The sequence below is a fragment of the Phlebotomus papatasi genome, chromosome 1, assembly GCF_024763615.1.
Source record: "Phlebotomus papatasi isolate M1 chromosome 1, Ppap_2.1, whole genome shotgun sequence".
NCBI classification, from domain to species: domain Eukaryota; kingdom Metazoa; phylum Arthropoda; class Insecta; order Diptera; family Psychodidae; genus Phlebotomus; species Phlebotomus papatasi.
Window position 1 is genome coordinate 51,119,713 of NC_077222.1, and position 23,505 is coordinate 51,143,217.

The 23,505-nt window shown below is 33.1% G+C and overlaps 1 protein-coding gene across 1 annotated transcript in view; it reads left to right on the forward strand.

Moving 5' to 3' along the window:
• Window positions 1-23,505, forward strand: part of LOC129800669 (nephrin) — a 276,455-nt gene that overhangs the window by 48,405 nt on the left and 204,545 nt on the right. The window contains exon 6 of the mRNA XM_055845284.1: window positions 21,196-21,399. Coding sequence (XP_055701259.1) covers window positions 21,196-21,399 — 204 coding nt within the window. The remainder of the gene's footprint in view (window positions 1-21,195; window positions 21,400-23,505) is intronic.

Below are 23,505 nucleotides of genomic sequence, written 5' to 3' on the forward strand. Positions count from 1 at the left end.
TTATTGGAGTTGGACCGCTTTGTCTATCTATTTCTTTTGAACTGGATAGCTACTTGTAGCTCGGGAACATACTTTTCTGGACTTAGATCAAAAAACATATTGATATCAGATTCGGGATTGACATTGCGTAACATTTTTTTGATACCTTCACCATAATGGCCATGCCGCCCTGGTCAACCAATTGAATTGAAAAAAATCTTTGAATTCCCGACAAATAGAAAAATTTAGCGACATTAAATTGGCAATCAAACATTCAATTGAATTTCTTCTAACAATTTTTCAAAGTGAGATCAATGGACCATGACTACATCCAGAATAATTGTAAATGAGATTCTTCACAAACAACCTCAGGGTAATAGACACGTGAATTAAGTTATGGGGGTAACACTCGAAGACTAGGAGATGTAGATGTGCTTAAATTATGAAGGGTTTTGAGGTACCAGCTATATAAATACTTTCAGCCCGACTCGTTCATGACATTGGGGCTGAAGTTGAAAAAAATTAAAGTTGTTTGTGACGTATTAATTTCTGCACATCCATCAATATTTAACCTTCACTGAGATAAATCCGAAAAAGTTAAAATAACATTACGGAAATGTTAATTTTACCATGCAGTATTGATCCGAAATCGGTGTAAATATTACCCTTTTTATGTGTATTGGGGGTTAAAGTTACCCTTTTTCATGTTAATTTTACCCTTAAAAATGTGTAAAATTAACATTAAAAAGTGTTGATATATTTTTACACCTAGAAAGTGTTAAAGTTATGAGGAAAAAAAGTTAATCGCACCCTCTTTTTTTCTCAGTGTTGGCCGAAAAATCTGAGAAAATCAAGTCAATATTTGACTGCTCGAACTCAAAGAGAGAGCAGTAGGATGAAGTCTACACTTATGGATGTCATACACTTATGGACAGCGTGCAAAAATCTTACGTTATTACGTAAAAGACATTTCGAAAAGTTATAAAATTATTAGTTTATGACTTAATTAACAATTTTTTTGGTTTTTGGAAATCTGTTTAACATAAAAACTTAAGATTTTTGTGTTCTCCATAAGTGTGTATAACATCCATAAGTGTAGACTCCACCCTAGGTCTCTTTTAATATAATCGTCTTTTTTTTCAACTTGTCACCGTTCTGGAGCTTAAACGGTAAGAGATATCGACTTCCAGTCTTCGATGACCCCCAATAAAAAAAAAACAATATCTCTAGACGTTTCTTTTTGCATTTTTTCTTCACAAATGGTTATATGACTTAGCAATAGTCTGACGAACAACCACAAAACACATTTGCCTACATCACCACAGAGTGTAAAAAATTACTACTAATTTGCTTAAATTTGAGTTGTTACAAATGTTTTTATATTTTAAACACCTTGCCCTAACTACATAGAGAAAATCTTTCGTAAAATTGTTCGCAAATATTTTGAGAATTTCTATTGGGGACTTGCGAAATGCACGTGAATTGTATAACCCGCAAACAAGTTCATAAAAGTTTGTACTTTTTCACAAACATTGTTTGTAACATGACGAGCATTTTTTGTACATTTCATAAAATTATTCGTAAAAGTTCATAAACATACAGAGAATGTGAGTAAAACGTTGCAATTTGTTTTTTTTTTTAATTTATTTTTGCCAAAATTGTACTAACAAATTGTGACAAAAATGTACAAACAAATGTTTGTAATAGCCAAAAAATGCACAAGTGATCAAGTTCCGAACAATATTTGTGAAAATGTACAAGCTTTTACGAACTTTTTTGGCTTATAGAGCATTTCATAAGTTCCCAGTAAGAATTCACAAACATTTATGAACAATGTTAGAAAATATTTTTTTCTGTGTAAGCTCAAATCGTACTTTATTGAAAATAAATTGGAAATTGGTTCATTATTTAATTCAAAATTTAATTCATTAGAATATTTGTCATGTATAGGGAGTCCGTGGTGCAATTGGTAAGAGCGTTCGGCTCTTGGGCGGTGTGACCCCCGACTCGACTATCACAATTGTGAGTTTGAGTCCTGCTCGGTGCAATTGATTGAAGAGTCTGAATGTACATTAAAAATATATTTGTAAACTGAACAATATACAAAATGGCAGAAATAGCCCAGTACATCAAAAACCAATAAATAATAATAATAATAATTTTTAAAATTTATAATAAACTATTACAGGTATTTACTTATTTAATTCTTGTAAAACAGTCAAAAGCTCACCTTTTTTTATTATATGTGTTCGAAATCTATTATTTAAAACTGTTTTAGTTAAATAAATTATGGAGAAATAACTTTTATTGGTTTTGCAGCTCTTTTATGGAAATTTCTTTCAGCATTTTCCAATGACATAAAAATTTAAAAGAACAGAATTGTGATGAAATTTTTATTCAATATTTTCTGATTCTTGACATCATGAAAAATATGGTATAAATAATTGTCACTTCAAAATAATGAATTGAAAGAGATTATTTTAAAATTTCTTCATGATGTCATCTTTACGCATGACTGAGAAAAGTTTTGCATAAGCATTGGCTAGAAGAAATCCCCCGCAGATTGCTCTTTGGCAAATGAACTTCAGAATGAGGCATTTGGCCAAATGATGAGAAAACAGGAAATTGAATAATTTAGATTGAGAAACGCAAAATTCCAAAGTTATTCTTTAGCATTTTACTCGAGGGCACTGACGAATGAGTGAAAATTAAGGCAAATTTGGCAACTTTTGTTGGAAGCTGAAGGAATGGTTTCAAAAAATGGGCATCTTTTGCGTCTCCGACAGGAGGATACAATGTAAAATTCAAAGATTCTACTTCAATATGTCTTAATCTGCTTCTGATATCACAATGAAAGTATATAAAATGAGAAATTTGTATGATGGAAGAGACGTTTCCGGTTCATTCCTTTTTTTTTCCTTCCATCTTTGAGCCACCTTTTGCACATTCACCATATCTATCGTTGCCCAAACCATCGTTCCATTGAATTTCGACTTCGGAAAACCAAGAAAATCATCCTCAGAAATCCATCTCAACATTTCCCAAGACTCCCAGAGAAATCAAACTTTTCCATCAGTCGATAAATTTTGCATGAGCTTTTGTGTGTATTTGGAGACTCATTCTATTTTCCTTCACCCTTTCACTCTGCTTCACCCCTTTCTCTTCCCTATTGCAAAGAAAAGGGATATTGCATGCAAAGAAACCATTTTTTGGGGGTTTGCACGGCTTTTTTTTTCTTCCGACCACCAACATATACGTGGAATCAGCCCATTTTATTCCTTTTCACTTCCCCACACGAATGACAAACTCTTCCCCATTGTTCATTGTTATTCAATGTTTAAACGGATTGAATTGTTAAGAATTCATATGTGAATTTGCAATCAGTGACCTATTTATGTCCCGGAACCACACCGAAATAAATGTTTTTCCCAATTTTTATTCCATTGCAATTTTTCTGCTTATCCTTCATGAATTATATCAAACCTAATCATATCCATTTAAAATTCACTAAGTAAAATCATAAAGGTAATTTACCTGTTCGAAATAAAACGAGACAGACACTGACAATGGGCCACTTATTATTTTTTTTGTTAAACTTAAATATTTAAACAATTTAATAATTAAGTATTGCATATAGAAATCAGATTAATTCATTTCAAAAGGTGACCTAGCCACCTCACACATCGCTTGTCCCTTAAAAAAAACCTTTGCGAATGGCCCGTTCAATTTATTAAGTCTATAATTGAATAATAAATAGGGGAAAGTGTACCACCTTCGGACGACTCAAGCTTCAAGCAATTCATTTTTTTTTTTCAAAGTGTTTCAAATTAATTTTTCCTATAAAAATATTATATTTTAATAGCTAGTTCAATGTCTCAAAATTCCAGAAAAGAGCTATGCGTGAAATCCCTAAGAAAATAAATTGAGTTGTCCGAAGCTTGAGTCATCCGAAGGTATCACGCTTTGCTCGATTTAATGCTACCCATTACTATTTTAAACGTTCATGACAAAATACTAATTAACTAATTCGGATTTAACAATTCTCAGGAACATTTTAGGAAAAAAGATGTGACAAAGCATCCCAGTTCTGCGAAAAGCTCGAACTCGCAAGATAGCTCTACGTAAATTTTCCTTTTGCATGGTTTTAGGCGCTTATTGGTTTACTACGGAATCATTTGATTTATAAACCATAAATACATTTTAAAATTGATAAATCGAAAGTGGAAAATCCAAAGAGAATGAAAATTTGAGAAAGATAAGTTATTTGCGGATATTCTGACAATTTATGACCAATTTCAAGACCCTTAAAAGAACTCCAAACTTTATCAAAACAGATGAAGGAGAAACTTTTCAGAAAGATTACACTTTGATCTTCTTAAATTCAAAATGGCGATTGTTTTTAGGTCATAGGTATACCATTCCCAAATCATAAAAAGAAATTGTACGAACCGTTTTTGAGATTAACCCTTTAAGGACGATTGGAACGCCGGTGTCCCATAAAGAAAATAATTTTTCCTGACTACCTAAAGTTACCTTTTCCTTAGGTGTGTACGGAATTACAAAGTAGAAGGTTGAAGGAATCTAGGATATTTCTTGGAAGTCTCCAGCTATTTGTTATACAGTAAATTTTTAAGCTAAAAAATGACGAATTTTCAAATTCTCATAATGTAAATAAATTTTAAATATTTTTTATACTTCCAATTTTTTTTTAAGCAAAACCTTTTTGGGAAAAGAAACTACAATACTCAAACATCATATTTTTCACTAGATTTAAAATTATCATTCATTAGTATTGATAGAAAAATTACTTAAATTTTTAGGCTATTTTAGTCCCTATCGTTCATGACAAAAAATACACCAAATCAGACTCTGTTGACTTTTCGAAGACCAGATATAAGACCTTTTACTGGTTTTATTTATTAGTTTAATTTTTATTGCTGATTTTCGGTCCGCGAAAACTGTCTCGTCGTTAAAAGGTTAAGGGCAGAATCACACTGACAATAAAATGCTCGCCGTAGTCTCATCGTATTTCGTTAATTTACACATTTTCATAGCAATTCTTACGCAAATTTCCCATTACTGTATTACCTTATCTCATGTTCGGTGGCACTAGGTGAAAATAATATAAGAAAACTGAGGAAATAAAACGAAAATTCGATAAACGGTGAGCAAAAAAACTGTCAGAGAAATTAATCCTACAGTTTTTTTGCTCACCGTTTTTCGTATTTTCCTTTTATTCCTTTAATTTTCTTATATTATTTTTACCTAATGCCACCGAGTATGAGATAAGGTAATACGGTAAAGTCAATTTTCTTTTATCGAAGAAATTGAATATATCGTCACCCAGATGTCGGATGACTACCAAATTTGCACCAGTTGCAAATCTCGGTCCAAGAAACAACATATCCCTCATAGTAAAAATGTCTAAAACGAATTAGCATAGTATAGAATGAAGCCGTCGATATACTGCTCTCTCTTTAAGTACCTACATTAAAATACGAATTTATTATGAACGGAATTAAATGGAGCATTGAATTAACTGGTTATATTATTCTATAGGATCCATTGAACAAATTCACCTTATAAGTGAAGCCTGTGAAGCCAATTCTAAGTTTTGTTGAATAAATTCAAAAATTTTGAATTTCGTACAAGTTTTATGCAAATAGAAAATCAGAAAAAGTAGCATATGATAAAGTTAAAACGACTGTTTTCATATTAATTGAACAGATATGCTAATGACATGGCAATTTATTTAATTTCTACCCTGCACTCTAAACGAAAAACATTGAGCATGAAGCAGAGAAGACACTTTCGTGATAATTTTGCACACAAGTATGAGTCAACTAACGAGACGCAATGAAATTTCATCCCTCCAGTGACAGTTTCATCATGTCATAAAATAAATGAGAAAAAATCCTGTTGGATGCTGCTATCTCCACATCACTGGCCACTTCCATCATCATACCATATAAATATGAATATAATTTTTTGCCCATTCCTTCTGGACTGATTCACATGGGTATACTACCATGTCCGTCAAATGGGTGACAAAAATGGGCGGTTTGGGAGATCCCAGCACAGGGTGGTTGTTGTCTCAAAAGGCATGGATATGGAGGATCTGGAATATGGGACTGACAATACTCACTTTTCATCATGCGCAAACATGGCACTGAAATTAGCATCCCCGCGTCAACAAGCTATTCATTTTTCATTGTTTTACCATCAGCAGTATCATCATCAACGTCGCAGTGGCGTCATCCGAGCCAACATTGCATACATGCTGTTCCCACTTCTGAAATTTCTGAGTTGTCTCGATGGAGGCGCCTGGTGTTGCACGCCAAAAGACTAAAACATTACTTCTGCCAGGAGAACATTTGCTCCTGGAATTCCTTGAAACACTATGCCATTATTCCCATCCGCCACTGTGTAGCTCTTCATGCTAACATTAGAGTAGTTCACGTTCACTCATTTTCAAATCAACGCTGCATTTCACATGCACAGCATATACAATTTGATTGTTCGAGTTTATAAAATTCAATTGCACTTATCGACGTCTTTTTGTTAATCTTTTCAAAGTCAAGTATTTAAAGTATTTAAAGAGATTTTAGAGAATCAGAGTTAAATTGTAATTAGAGAAATTATTTTTCAAAATTAAAAATCAAAGTTTCTGAGAGAATTTAGATTTAGATAGAGTCAGTTTCAAATTAAGGTAATTTAACACTTCGTGATTTACCAATGCTTGGTAGGTCAGTTAGTAATGGATCAAAATTAAAAAAAAAAAATAAATGGAATATGGAATACAAGAAAATCATATGCAACGTTTTTCGGTTCCTAAATGCTTTTAAAATTTGTTTCCTTGAAATATTATTATTGTTTATTTATTTTGATGTACCGGGCTTTTGTTTGCCATTCTGTACATTTTTAAATTTACAAATTTTTATTCAGATTACATTGTATTTGAAAAATATTCAGACGTTTCAATCATTTGCACTGGGCTGGACTCGAACTGACAACTGTGACAGTTGAGCCGGCGGTCACACCGCCCAAGAGCCGAATGCTCTTAGCAATTTCACCACAGACCCCCTTTTCCCGAAATGAAAACAGTTTAAAATATGAAATTCGTGGCTCTCTTGGAATGGGCAATGGGACTCATTCCCGGAAGCAAGCAATGAAGGGTACTCCAGCATGTTTAGGTGTGGACCGGTAGCAATTTTTACTACAAACATATTTTTAATTTATTTCGAAAATGGCTCCTTGGCAATTTTCCAGGTATATTTTGGAGGTAGGAGACAATTTTGACCGAAAATTTTTCGACTTTGAATTTTTGAAAGTCAAACTTAAAAGATTTCCCAGAAAAACTATGCAAGCTATTGCATTGTGAGATGGCGTCGACTTCGCGACAGACCTAAGACAAAAATTTCCCAAAAATTTCCCATTTTTCCCAAAAAATTTCCCATTTTTTCCAAAAATTTCTCTTTGCTCCAAAGGGAGAAACTAATAACCTGAAAAAAAAACACCGAAAATTTCCCTTTGCCCCAAAAGGAGAAATTAATAACATCAAAAAAACACATAAAATTTCCCTTTTCCCCAAAATACGAAACTAATAACCATAAAAAACCACTGAAAATTTCCCTTTGCCCCAAAATACGAAATTAATAACCGTAAAAAGCCACTGAAAATTTCCCTTTGCCCCAAAGGGCGGAACCAATAACTTCGAAAAACACCGCAAATTTCTCTTTGCCCCATCGAACGATATTGATAACTTCCCAAACACAGAAATTTCCCTTTGCCCTAATGGTGTCTGTCTACACACGAGAAGCAATTTTCGTCAAAAATTACCTTTTTAAAAAAAAATCTGACGTTTCTGCTTAGGGGAAATTTTCTTTAAAAAGGCATTTTTTAAAGAAATTGCTACTAGTGCTTAGACGCCATGAAGGATGAAACTAAAACTTCCCAAAACACAGAAAATTTCTCTCTGCCCTAACAGGAGATAATTCCTCAAAGCACAAAAAAATTCCCTTTGGCCCTAAAGGCGAAACTAATAACTTCCAAGAAATACCGAAAATTTCCCTTTGCTCTAACAGTGAAGACAGGTCATTAAAGAGCCTGATGTTCGACTTAAACTCACCCTAAATCCCTTATTTTTACAAAATTGCAAAATATAGGAAAGACAAAATTTCCAAAAACAAAGTTTCCAAAAAACAACAATTACCGAAGACAAAGATTCCCAAGACTGGGAAAAACAAAAATGTAAAAGAATGGAAAAAAAACGAAGATCCCGCAAACAGGAGGTCTGTTCCAAGAATATTTGTACGGGCCCATATTGCCGTGATTTTAGTTATCATATTTTTATATATTTTATGTTTTGATTTGGCAAACAAATAAATATTTTTAACCTTAGATCTCAGAATTTAGACTCCCTCTTTTAAGTAAGTGAGGAAGAACCAAACTTTAAGTAATATTAATAATTTTAATATTACTGAAGTCTATTTCAACTCATTTTTTCCGGGCTAAATTCTGTTTTTTATAATTAAATTAATCAAAGTTTAAGAACTTAACTTAATAAAGGTTAAAAAAAAAAACTTGAACGCATCATTCGCGAAGATAAATATGAGTCGTTTTAAAATTGTGACACATAGGGGGAAGTGAGGCACCTTTGAATTGGGGAAACTTTGAAATTGGACTTTTTCTCCTATTTTTAAATTATATTTAACCTTATCATAATTTAATTTATCTTCGAATTGTTTTGTCGAGCTAAATTGTAATTATGATAAGGTCCAGTTTTATTTAAAGGTAGGAGAAAAAAGTCCAATTTCAAAGCTGCCCCAATTTAAAATGTGATACGAAGGGCAAAGTTTTAGACATATATTTGTTAAATTTTGAGAATTTGAAATTTCTAATTGGTTGCCATGTTCATTGTCTGACTGTTCTATAACTTCAACGGTTAGAGATAACGACTTAAGATCTTCGAGAGACCTCACTATAAGTCATCTCAATTTTCTCCCTATTGAGTTATCCAAATAGCGGCTTTTCATATGCTCAATTTTTTTAAGTTTTTAATGATAAAATTTAAGAGAAATAAATAATCTATTAAATCGTAGTTCTTTAATGTACTGAATCTTCAATTAAATTTTCAAACAAAACGGGGTGTATCTTTTTCTTTTGTTATGGCATTACTTTTGCCCACTTTTGCCAAAACAAAGTTGCTTCTTGATGAATGATCCTGCAGAGCTTTTTAAATCCACTTTGCAAATTGTTCTTCAGTTTGTGTCTCGTGCTGGGAAAAATTGATATCGTGAAGCAAGTATGAGGGCAATCAACTTGGCGGTACGACTTGAAATAAATTAACACGTTAGCAGAGTATGCAATTTCCAGTATTTTTCACGTACAACTTCTAATGACTCTCGCATCATACTCGTGTTTTAAAGTGTTTTAATTTTTGCTACTGTAAATTTTTCAAAGTTGCACTAACAGGATAGCGGGAAAAAAGTTAATTATCAATTGAAAAAAATGCACGAAATGGAGAATAGAAATTTTCTCATTCTTTTTCTCCCTCTAATTCTTTCAGCAGCACATTGAGGGTTTGTCCCTTGTCTGGGGAGGGATGATTGTGGGGAAAGGCTGAGAGATTGTATAGTCGTTTGTGTGGAAAACGATGCAATTTGCTGCATAATTAAATTTTAAATAAATAGATGCTAATCTTGGGTCGTTGGTGACAGAGTCATGCATCATTAGCGCAATAGCAACAATGCCCTGAGTCTGTTGGTTTGGCCGTGAGAATGAAAATGGGGCGTCATGCAGATTCAAATGGCATTCTGAATATGTAGAAATTGCACGTTATTCTCCACAGGAGCGACTTTACTGATAGCTTTTTTGCTCAAAATACCACCAATGTGTGCCTGACTTTAGTTCCAGCAAAATGACTGTATTTGGACTTAAGTTCACGTGGTGGTGAGTGTTTGTTCTGGAATGCAGAAACAACAATATTATTATTATTATTATTATTATGAATAACTATTGCTTGGGATATTCATTCCAAGGAACCCCACCCACCAATGCATCATAATACATTCTCACCCGCTGGGAAAATGAATAATGATTGTTCAGAGGTGTAAGGGGTGTAAGTATTACAAGTACTGAAAGTGCGACACCTGTGCTATATACATATATGCTTAGTTTTCAACCTCAAAGTCACAATCTTACAGTATATACATTTCACATTTACCTCTTCAGAAATACAGAGACCTTTTCTTCCTTGATATGGTCGACAAAATCCACTACATTTTGCAACATAAACTCCAACACTATATTTGATTCTCGAGATACCGCTCCCAGGATATAATTTTGAGACGGAAAAATGAGCGAATGAAATTCCATTTGCATTCATACTGAATAAATTCCGCAAGATACTCAAAATGGAATCATGATTACGCTTTTGTGACACGGCATTCTTTTCATCGTTACCGGAAGTCATGAACAAGCTCTAACACCAAGAGTCAAAGAAATGTAAAATTATCATCACAGACGGAAAATTACTCTTTAGTCATCTATAATTACAAAATCAACATGATTTTGCAATTTAGGGTGATTTTGGAAAAAAGAAATCCTTATAAAGACTTAAGAACTTACGGATCGCAAATAGACTCAGCATGATCCTAGAGAAAATTTAACTTTGAAAATTTGGCAGTGATTTATCCCAAATTGCCATATTCTAAGAGCTCAGGATCAACTATTAATGGTCCTGTGGATAAATTTCCTTTGCTGCCAAATTTTTCAGGCTCAAATATTCTCAAGAATTTATTGAATCCTAAGATTTTTACGAATTTCTGACCTACAGCTTTAAGGCGGGAGGCGGAATATTGGGAAACTGATGGGAATGTAGTCTAATCATAATCATTATTTTGATTATAATTACGTTAAGCCCTACCTCGGCTTTAGTCATAGGTGTGTCCAGCACATAAGATTTAGCCCGTGGAAGCCAAAATTCCGAAAGCCAAAATCCCGAACGCCAAAATCCTGAAAAGGCCAGAAATCCCGAAAGACAAAATCCCGAAAGCCAAAATCCCGAAAGCCAAAATCCCGAACGCCAAAATCCTGAAAAGGCCAGAAATCCCGAAAGCCAAAATCCCGAAAGCCAAAATCCCGAATGTTTAAAATCCTAAAAGGGATTAAATTATATGGAGGAAAATGTTTAGAATAATTTCCCAAGACACAGAAGATTTCCCTTTGCCTCCAGCAAGCGCAGGTGCAATCGCGGAAGTAGCTGTGACACTTAAGAATTCGGAATTTTGGCTTTCGGGATTTTGACCGAGACCCAGATTTAGGGCAGAATCACATTGACAGTAAAATGCTCACCGTCACTGTCAAAGCCCTCACCGTATTTCGTTTATTTACGCATTTTCATTGTAATTTTTACGCAAATTCTCAATTACTGTGTTACCTTATCTCATACTCGATGGCACTATGTGAAAATAGTATAAGAAAATTGAATAAACAAAGCGAAAATGCGATAAACGGTGAGCAAAAAAAACTGTATGAAAAACTGTAGCAAAAATATCCTACAGTTTTTTTTTTTGCTTACCGTTTATCGCATTTTCGCTTTGTTTATTCAATTTTCTTATACTATTTTCACATAGTGCCACCGAGTATGAGACAAGGTAATATCGTAATGGAAAATTTGAGTAAGAATTGCAATGAAAATGCGTAAATCAACGAAATACGGTGAGGGCTTTGACGGTGACGGTGAGCATTTTACTGTCAATGTGATTCTGCCCTTAGTCTTATTGCAAAAATCATTTAATTTATTAACAGGTAAAGTTTTTGGGGAAATTTTGATTTAAGATTACGATATTAAAGACAGATATGTTTCATGGAATTCTAGAAAACCACTAAAATAGCTTGTTATTTAAAATATCGAAACGTTGTGGATCTGGGCTAAACCTGTATTCAGAAACCTGTAGTAGCCACACAGCTTAACTGCTTTAATTTCTCAAAAAACAATATTTTTGCGAAAATCCTTACGGCGTTATCACACTTGCAGATTAAAATTTTAATGTGATTCACATTAATTGTCGCTTGTAAGCGTCCAAATATGCTATTTGTGTCTTTGAATTATTTAATATTTGGGGTTTTCCTATTTATTGATAAAGAAGTGGACTTGGCCTGCAAAAATAAGTTTAAATTTAGCTAAAGCATAAATATTTTTCACATTAAAAAATTAAAGAGAAAATCGCATTAATTTTTCGCATTAATGCTATAAATCAATTTATATCAAATTTTGCGGGCCAAGTCTACATTTTTATCAATAAATAAATCAAATTTTGAATATAAAATGATTCAAACACACAAATTACACATTTTGACTCTCACCAGCGACAATTAATGTGAATCATATTATATTAAAATTTTAATGTGCAAGTGTGATAACACAGTTATGTTTGTGATTCATAAAAAATAATATTACACTGGAAAGTCACTGTTCACTGCCTATTGCTTAAAAATGCATTATTTTGGAAACGGATAAACCTCTAGTTAGAAAACCATAAGCTTTAGAATATATAATTAATATTATTCGACTTCATCTGACATCAAATTTGATTAAATTTTGATGCGATTCACATAATTTTTCGCTAATGAGCATCCGAATTCCAAATGTGAGATAATTTTGAATCCCTTTATTTGGAGTTGAATTTATTTTTATAGATTAAAACAGCTTTAAACTGATCGAAAGAACCTGAATTAATCTTAAATATGTATTCTGATTTAAAAAAAATAATGAGAATCGCATTAAAATGAGGTAACATCCTATGTTAAATCACAATATATGTTTCGAAGAGTAACAAAAAACACATGTTACCCATTTTTTTTAATATTATGTGATAAATAAATTAATTAGTTATACTTATAATCTATTATTTACTGATCCATACATTTTTCTAGTTTTCAAGTTTTATTAATCTAAATAACATTATTATTACGTTACGAAAAAGACCTTTCTTAAGAATATTTGATCTTATACACCGGATGAGACTTGATCTTAAAACCGCGAGTCGAAACAGGAATCTTGCCACCTAAAATCTGACGTTCCTACTACACATTGCGCCACGAGACCATAGGGATCTCATGGGGATCTCACTCAGTGGCGCAATAGGCAAAACCATTTGTTCTTAAGCGGATGGATTCCCGGCTCGACTCACAGTGTTGTGACTTCGAGTCCCGCACAGTGCAAATATCTGAATGTAATAGAAAAAGACATCTTCACAGTGATATAACGTAATAAAAATGCACCGCCTCTGCCCAAAAATTCCGGAAGCAAGGAAGAAAGCGGGGAAGGCGCTTCTGGGCGATCTACGATCAGCAGATTCTTCCAACACGGGATATACGGCAACATGATTGAATTGTAACAAATATATCTCAATACGATTAATAATAATAACCACGAGACCTCCATTAAAATATTTAATTCAAATGCTCAATCATCATCATCATCATTATAGGCTTCACGGGCGCGCGGCGGCCAGGGCCATATGCAAATGCTCAATCAAAAAAGAGTAAAGAATATTAACTATTTTTTTTTTATAAAATTTCTCTTCAAAAATATTTTAAGGTTCAATTTTGGGAATTCGATTTTCGTAATTACCTTTCAGAGCAATATCATTGCTTTGGACTTTATATGCCATGATAGATTTATGAGAAATCAAAAACTCAATTTTTCTGTTATAGTAAATTCATATATAGCTTGTGCTTAAACTCAATAAATTTGTAAAATTAAAATTTGAATACTTGGAAAAATTTTTGTTATTATAGCATATTTCTCAGGAATATTAAAAACTACTTTTTATTTCGTAAAATAAAAGCTGCAGCAGATTGGGCAGAATTTTTATAAAAATGGTCAATAAAAATGGAATTGTGTCAATATATAAATTAAATATAAATCATAAAATGGAAATACCCCAAAATAGTGATATATTCTTGGCATAGAAAAAAATGTGGAAATTATGAGTCATGTTGGAAATTTTAATTTAATTTAATGGAATTTATGATCATTTGTTTTTAGTTTGTTTTTATCTGCCATTCTGGTTTTGTACTGACCAATCCAGTAATTTATCAATAAAAAACGTTTTCCCCTAAAATGAAATAGTAATTATAAATTTAATTACTTTGACCATTAGTCAAATTTATCTTAAAGAATCGACAAAAGTTGCCATAAAAGCAATGTATTTAGCATTTGAGATATTATAAACCACTGGTTTCAAGAGGAAAATTTATATTCAAAAAAAAGAACAAATTAAACTTAATGTTTCTGACAAAAACTAGTGTTAAAACTAGCTCAGCTTATTGCAGATCATATTCCAAATATGAGCCAACTCTAAGTGCCTAAAAATTCAATTTGGAGTTCAAATTGGAAACGTAGTGCAGTAATTTTGAATAAAATTTGTAATATAATTAAGAAAAATTGAGAGAATATCTGAGATTCGGATGAACTGATAAAGGAATGGATTAGATTAAATGTAGATTTGAATGACCTCTATCTTACCGAAAAATTTGGTCTTATCTGATACTCATGTGATAACAGAAGTTATTTGTTTGGAAACTTGGTTCATGCAATCAATCCTCCAGTATTCTGTCAAAGATTTATCAATTTTTTTTTTTTTGGTTTTTGTAAATTTCATAATATTAGAAAACGATATTTTGGAAAAGTTTCTCACAAGTCTTTTTAATATTTCTGTAAAATTTGAAAGTTATAAAGTTGCAGTTTTTTACAAAAGTTTTTCAAGTTTTTAAGAAAACTTGGATCACCTTTGTGCCGTAGTGAAAATATTTTTTAAGTTAGTTTTTTCTAATGATTATAATCACCAAGTGTAGCAATCCAGAATACATCTTGTAAATCTTCAGCTACTTAATAAATAATTAAGGTCAAATGTTAGGAATTTCCAAATATTTGCATTGGTGATTGAACTTTATTCTACAGCAAAAAATACACCCTCTGTTGTATTTACCAAAGTTTGAGATTAAATCTCATTGTTTTTTTTATATCGATTTTAATTTTGCTGTTGAATTTTGGTCAGTGAAAAGATTCTTTTCCTTAAAAACTTTCAACTCAAAATGTTATAGTAGGGGAGACCGGGGTACAATTAGCTAGGGGTAGAAGTAGACATTGGATTTTTCTCGTTTCCCTTAAAACGTACATTGAGCAAAGTATTATTTTAATGAAAGAAGGAACACATCCCCATATTACCAGAAATATTTATAAACCTGATCCTGTTATTCTACAATTTATAAGCATTTTTATAAAATGGGTATAAAATTGTAGTTTTAATGTTACAGTTTTTGGCCAAGTTTTTGGTTTTCTAAGTTGTTAGTCAAAATCGCATAGTTTTACTTTGTTTCTGGTTTAATAAAGTTAATTAAGAGGTATTTTTCACTTGGATAATAATTATCTACTTTTTTTATATAAGATGATAAACACAGAAACAACCCTCGGGGCAGATGTAGCCACTCTTCCGTGGCCAGATAAAACTATTGAAGATGTTTCACTGACGCACGAATAGTTAGATGAAAATGTACTATTGATATTCCAAGCAATATTGCCATTCGGATAAACAATTTTTGAAATAGATTTTTTTCAGAATGTTTGCATCAATTCTTCCGCAATTAAAAAAAGTCGGCTAAAGCCTTTTTCTTTAGGTTTAAGTGACATATTTAGCATCAGTGGGCTTCAGTGTATCAAGCGAAACAATATTTGGTATCTCCAATTTAAAATTTCGTCTGGAAAACTGGTGGCAATTAGTACCCCAAAAGTGAGTAGGGGGAGGCTTTGATCGTTCGCACATACGCTACCTTCAGACACTTCATATTTCTCCCATATTCCTTTATGAATCTCACATATGGCTATATATTGTAATAGCTAACCTTAAATCCCATCTTTCCTAAAAAAAATTGAGAGTCTAATCCTTTTTTCCTAGTTTCAGGAAGCAAAAAATAAAAACAGGTCCAAAACTGTAATTTTGCTGTGCAATATTTCATACGATTGTGCAGAATTAATATCACTTTTCTGAAAAACTACTATCACAGAGGGTAGAAGGGTTATTAGGGATCAGATTTAGGCAAAAATCTTTTAGGCTGAACAGGCACTTTTTGTGGGTGGAACAAAATTCACAAACTTGACTCAGATTCATCGATCGCACATAGAAAACATGGCTTCTCTCACATTTTCCAGGAAACTTCATTTTAGATGCGATCCCTCATATTCACATCTATTGTAATCTACCGATTTGATCCACCACTAAAAAGGAAAACTTAAAAATCCTAAAGTTGATAAACAAGAAGTAATTTGACTCAAATAGGCTGCAGTTGAGTAATTATTAAGCAATTTTGCATTTCTTTGATATAAAAATATTTTTCAAGCTTGCACAAACTGAATGTTCAATGAAAGAATCACATCTGCAATAAGCTCATACAGTTTACAACTGGTTTTTGACAATCTTTGACATAACCTCACTATTGTGTTGTTTTGCATGACAAAGAAAAGAAATTGTCCGTAAGAAGATGTTTTGTGAAAATTTTAGCTTGTGCACCTGCTGAAGCTCAATATCTGTGCTAAATACCGATTCCTACAGCTGCAGGAATAGAGAAATCTTCAATGATGCGCACTCAAACGTTTTTGTGCATATCCGGCTCCGTGGAGGAATGGTTGAATCTTGTGTGGTCTTCTCGCTTGCAGAGTTTTAGTCAATTTTTAGCTTTAAAAACTTATTGATTCGTGTAAATTTGGTGATATTTGGACTTTTCAAGAAAGTATTCATCAGATTTAACCGTTTCCGGAGTGAAATTCTCGTAGAATCAAGCAAAAAAATGGTTTTTAATGTCAATAAAACATCTCTCAGAAAAGTTCCAAAAAAGTGATATTAAAATGTTTTATTCCTTATAAAAATGGTTTAATCAAGTAGATTAGAGTTCCCTTTAAACAATGATGTGCAACTTTTAGAGTCCGGTGCAAAATTTACGGTGAAAATGGGGTGTTCAATGATGGCGTGAATCGTGTGCGATAATAGAAACTTGATTCATCTATCGGACAAATCGCCATTAAATTTTCATTTTCCTCTGGAGGAAAATCTAAGGATTTCCTGGGATTTTGTTTGGTGGGATTATGAACCTTATAAGTAAGACATTTTTTTGGCATAGTTGGAGAATCCATACGGTTTGCATGGTAGTCAGAAAAAATCACTGAACTTGAACATCATTTTTGTGTGCGAAAGTTCAAAGCCTCCCCCTATATCTATCCAGGCCGGGGCACGTATAGCCAATATGTCATACTTTTTTAATTATCGCCTCTAGAAAAAGTCAAGGATTATAGAGCTCTGAACTATACGGTTTTATACAGCCAATATCCTAATGACATTTATATGAAACATAAAAATATTAGACAAACCTTATCATTTTTTAAAAGTACCCCGGTCTCCCCTACCAAATTTCAAGGCAGTTATTCTACGCAGTTCCGTAGATTTATGAGTTCATTAAACGATAGATCAAATTTAAAACAGATAATAATTTTTTGAGGGACAAATAATACAATTGAAAGTGGCGTAGGGGATAGTAGGACAGTCTCATGCATATAAGATTTTCGAAAATAAAAAAAAATAGTATAACAAATTAATATATGGAAAATGTTCTATATACATATTTTAAAATATCCAACAATACCGAAAAAAAACTGTTAGTTTGGCAAATGAACTTCAACAATCTGAAACTATCCTGTCTTCCCCTATAAGTTTTAATACAGACCTAACAGATATGAGCTAGTGGAACACATTTGAAATGGTTTTCTACTATTTTTAAAAAGGACTGAGCTTTATCATTATGTATTAGCAACATAAATTATATGATTAAAGGTGAACAAATTTATAAATGATCCACATCCCGTACAAAGAAATGATGTACACATTTTGATAAATTTTAAAACAATTTCAGATAACGTATTCTGTTAAATAGAAGATAAACGTGTATTTGCAATAATGATTAGGAGTTCTGACAAAAGCCAATGAAATTGCAAATTGTGACAAGTTTCAAATGAATGAATATTGATCTCTCGTGGAGTTATTTACAAACATCATTTCGTAGAGTAATGTGTTAGGAGCGATTGAATTTTGCACATTTTCATTGCATAACAGCGTGAGAAAATGCCGTATTTGTGGGTTGTAAATTAAACTCTAGTGAAATTTCATCCTTTTCAGGCACTCGTTAGTAGAATGTGGGCACTCAAATCGTTGGTGCGCAAATTGAATTTCTGCCACTGGAAATCCTACAGTGCTTAGTGACATTTTCACTCATTTGCTGGACAATCTCGAAGAAGAGGCATGGTTTGGGTGGGTAATTTCAAAATGAGCGGAAATGCTACAACTAGAATGCAAGAGTTAACTAATTTAATGCATTTTATTCCATGTGAATACACTGTACTTATTGTCAACGATTCTAAATACAAAATTGTATCCATTTTCCATGGAAATTTTCTCATGAGATCTCAATGAATTATTTTGTATTAATCCTTTTGTTATTATTAAATACGCATATAAAATAAAAGAATTTATAAAAGTGTATAAAGCGGAATTGCCGGACGAAGGGTGGCTTTTATTGTGATTACAGTGACGATTTTCTGGGCAAATTGGCAAATATAAATTTCAGCTGTAACAACTCGAGGCAGAATAATGTTGGGACCGGAAGTGGCTTTGGTATGGGCTAAAACTCAAAGACAGAGTGAAGAGTTCTATATGTAGAAGGAAACAGCATGACATTCATGAATGTGTTTTATTGAGCGGAAATGTATATTTAATAGCAGAACAAATGTTTCCTCACAAAATATGAGTTTGCGCCACTGACAAAATTATTGTCGTCTCTGACGCCTTTCGACGTTAACATTTTTGTGGTTCCTTTCACCATTTAAAGCATTCTTCAAGGGAGTAGTAGGGTTGGGAAAACACCAAGCAATTCGAGATTATGGATGATCTTCTTAGAACTTATAGCGTGCTGTCGACGGTGATGTTTTAATTATGATTTGTCAAATAACCCAGAATTGTAAACAAATTTAAATCTGCTTTGTGAACTTTAAAGCATTTTCTTCTAAAGAAAATTGTAATCCCTCTTTTTCCGGTGTAAATTTTGTCCCTCAAGCCCCTAAGAAGTCGAGGTTGTATTAAATTTTAAAGATCGAAGTTGTAGTTCCTAATTTGATTTCATAAATAGGTGTGATTCTTACATAATCACATTATTTAATTTTTTAAAATTTTAAATCGACCGCTCAGAATAAGAAACGAATAACTCACAGTTGGAAAATTTTACAGGAGAGCGATTTGAAACTGAGATTTTACATGCAGAGTATAGGATTTTTGAGATTTAAAATCTCTCTAACTTTAAAAATAATTATCTTTCAAGTACTTTGACTTTTGACGCAACGCTTTTTAAGTAATTACTCTAAAACTTTTTTTTTAAATTCATTCCTCATATATTTCTCTTATTTTTCTAAAAAATCGTTTTCATACTTGTCTTTTGGTCATAAAAAAACAAGCTTCTCTAAACTGAGTTTGACAGGTTCCATAATCTATTTGATATACCCTTAACTGGTACCGGACGAACTCGTTAAATCACTCTGCGAAAATTCTACATGTATCTGAAACAAGGAAATTAACAATCTAGTAAAGTTCTACAGCAGGAACGTAATTTTGTGATAGTAAAAGCTTAAAAATACCAGAGTCTGATACACTTTAGGGCACCTTACACTCCCGGTTCATGGACTTTTTACAGCCAGTTGTCTCTAACCTCACCCAAAAAAAATTGTAAATAAGAACTTAATAAGTACTTACTAAGGACTTATTTCATGCACTTGAACAAAGCTATTATTTAAGAGCATACACAAAGACTATACCCAAATAGCAATTTGGAGTAAGATTACCGTTGGATGTATGAATTCTGGATTCCAAAAACGGGTCCTATGACGGTCGTCAGAGAGTCAAATGACGGTAAGTGGGGAATAATATGTCGGTAATTATGGAAGTCATTTGACGTCATAATAACTCTGAAATTACTCGCTCACGACTAAAATATGACGCCGACTTCCACTGACTTTCAGTGTCCCTGTAAAAAAGAAAATTTTCGACATGTCGGATGGCTAATTCAGCAATAGTCGAACGGCAAAAATCTTCGTAAATATGAGTAGTGAACTAGGGAAAAAATAGAGAAATTTACGTAGAACGTAGTAAAAAAACGATGGGAAATGTGTAGAATTGTTGAGAAAATATTGTCTACAGTGGTAATGCAATACAAAGTTTTAAAGTGCACTTAACGTTTTCATTCAAAGTGTGTACGTCGATTTCGTACCTATGCGCTAGAGAAGGACGCCAAATGCATTGTTTTTCGCGCGTCATTTTTTGTACGGAAAAATACCGTCATTTGGTGTCGCTTTTGTTACTGCATGGTAGAGTAAATTTTAGAACCTTAAAATAACGATTATATTACTAATTCAATCTTGAGTAATGCTGTGACCAAAATTCGACGCGAATACGACTAATTTTTAAGATTCCAATTAGGAGTAATCTTTTTGACCATTTCTTGTACACCAAAAACCAGTCATTTTTGAGTCAGAGTATTTTTTGCGGATTGGGATAATTATAATATTGCGCTACAAATAAAGCCTTTAATTAACTTTGTGTCACCCGGGTGAGGTTCACTGAACGCGATTCGAATACCTTTAATGCCAGAAAATTTTTGTGGACCCAATGCGAATACGTACCCAGGAGTATTGCAGCATAGAACAGTGTCACACAACTGTCACACAATTGTCACATAAATTTCACATTGAGTAAAATACTTGATGATAAGAATGAATTTATAATAATCGTTAGCTGAGATTCTTCACAATCTAAGCTTTTTTTAAATTAATTGAAAGGTAAAGGATACTGAAAACTTTGTTAATTGCAGCTTTATTTCAATTTTCATCAAACTTATTTAAAGTACAAAATTAAAAAAAAAAGTATTTTATTTCTACTATTTTCTGCTCAAATGTTCGAGAAAAATTTGCGTGTGACGAGAGCAAAATGGAAACTCTATAAATAATTTAATTAGTGAAAAATCAATATGATTCCTAATTAATAATAGCAAGTTATTCCTTATAAATTGACTCAAAGTTTCTGTGAATGCTAAAGTTTTGCCATTTTATCTTTTCAGGATCCCCGATGCCAACAGTTACGTGGTCAAGCAATGGCCAAATACTTTCCAGTACAATGCTCGATTTGTCATTTTCTTCCGCATTGAATAGTAAACTTATAGTACGTAATTTATCGAGAATACACCACCATACAGTTTACACGTGTCAAGCGAGTAATTTTCATAAAAAAATTGTCTCCACCAATGTCACTATTGAATTGTACCGTAAGTATATTATTTCAATAAATTATTCGACAAGAGATATTAAGGGCGTGGAAAAAGTAGAAAAAAAAGATGAACAAAACACAATTTCCTTAAGTTCTCATTAAAGTTATGAATATTTTCTACAATGGTAAAGAGTTACTTTGTAATCCATTACAAACCCTTTAATTATTTCCTCTCAATGATTTATAACATCCGCCTTTCTCTAAAAGAAATCTTTTGAAACGTAGCCTCTGACCTCCTCGTGGAAAATAAGGAAAAAAAAGATGGGAAATTCTCTTCACAAACGCACTTATATTATTAATTATTATTTAAATTACAATTTTGGCACTTTAATTGAGTAACATTAATCGCGATCTTTTCTCTCGGGCACTTCAGGGGGGACAGCACACACTTTTTCCTTTTTTGGGGCGCTATGGCCTCTTTGTGGCTTTTCCAGCGTCGGTGATGGGCTCCTGAGGGGCGAGATAGACACTCTTAGAGAGTTGGACACTTACTCATCCATTCGTGGTCCATCGTGTGCTCTCCCATCAACCAACGGGACATTCACTTTGACTCGGAAGTCACACAAATATACGCTACCCTCGGCTAGCATATCTTTCGGAGCGAGTAATTCAGATCAGGAGGGAACATTTTAAATTTTTAAATTTACTCGCAACATCTCCCCTTACTTGGAAAAAGAAAAAAATTGGAAAAAAAAAAGAAAAATGGGGTCACGTGGACTAAAGGAAAAAAATGAAAATATGGGCGCCATAAAAAAATATTATAGAAACTAAAACTAAAACCGAAACCATATATTTCGAACTTCTGATTCGATTTCGATGACATCATCAGATAAAGCCTCTGGCAACTCCTCCTTTTATAGTACCCATTTGATTCCCAGTACTTCCCAGAAAGTAGATACTTGAATTTAACCATAGCATATGGTATAGCATCCCCCCAACCGGGTCACCTGGAATCACCACTAGCCAAACCATCAAACCTCCTCACTCACGAAATTCCGCAACCCCTTCACGAGGCACTTTGAGGACGGGGTAGGTTATTTGGCATAGAGGAATGCACTTGTATCGCTACTATTTCGGATCATATGATCTTGAGCGGAACCAAGCAAATATTGATCTTACGGGGAAAAATCGCATTGGAATGAATTCTAGGTTTACGTGACCAATAAGTCCTCTCCTCACAAAGTTAAGTCTAATTCCTACTGAAATTTTAATTGAATTTGAAATGCAAGGTAAAGAATGTGGCCTGTTATCTAGAGTTGGATGGCTACCATCCAATGGCGTTAGACCATAGGGGCCCCGCATTGATGATTATAAATTTGCAGGCTCACCATGAAAGAAACATGAGAAGTTCGTCTATGCGAAACTCTGATAATGATGGAAGACATTGTCAATAATTTAGATTGACTGAGAGCGCCACCACATAGTGGGATGCTTCTTCCGTAGCCCCCTTTACTAATGTAAAGTTGTTGCCACTGCTGTATTTGTAACTGAGTTACCAGTGGGAACTTTCAAACAGCTTTGACTGTTATAATTTGGTATGAAAATTTTAATAAAGTTGGATGCTAAATTTGCATTGTATTCATGCCTAAGCATGGTGATGAAGATATATTTATATATAGATAAATAGATTTTATATATATACTTTCAATTTTTTTTTTTTTTTTTTTTTTTTTTTTTTTTTTTTTTTTTTTTTTTAAATACAGATGGAAAAATAGAAAAATAGATACATTCTGTGATAGAAAAACCTACTGGAGAGTGGTAAATTACAATTCATTCCGCGAAAATATGTTTCTGACATAGGCTCAAACACTCTTGACCACTTCCTCGATCTAGATTGAATACTTGTGCTGGCTTTTAACGGAAATTTCTAGGGTTTGGATTGGGGAAAAGACAAATGGAAGGTTAGGACAGCCACCTAGTGAACGGAAAGTAGAAAGTATAAGTCAGGATACAGGAGGCACTTCCTTCCAAGAAGGAAAAGTAGTGATACCGGCCCCACTGCATTCCAACAACCTCCACCCCATTTCCCCAGGGTACGCTTATCTTCGTCCCCTGCGTCCCTAATTCTCACATTGAGATCACTGTAGCGGCCGACCACAGCGAA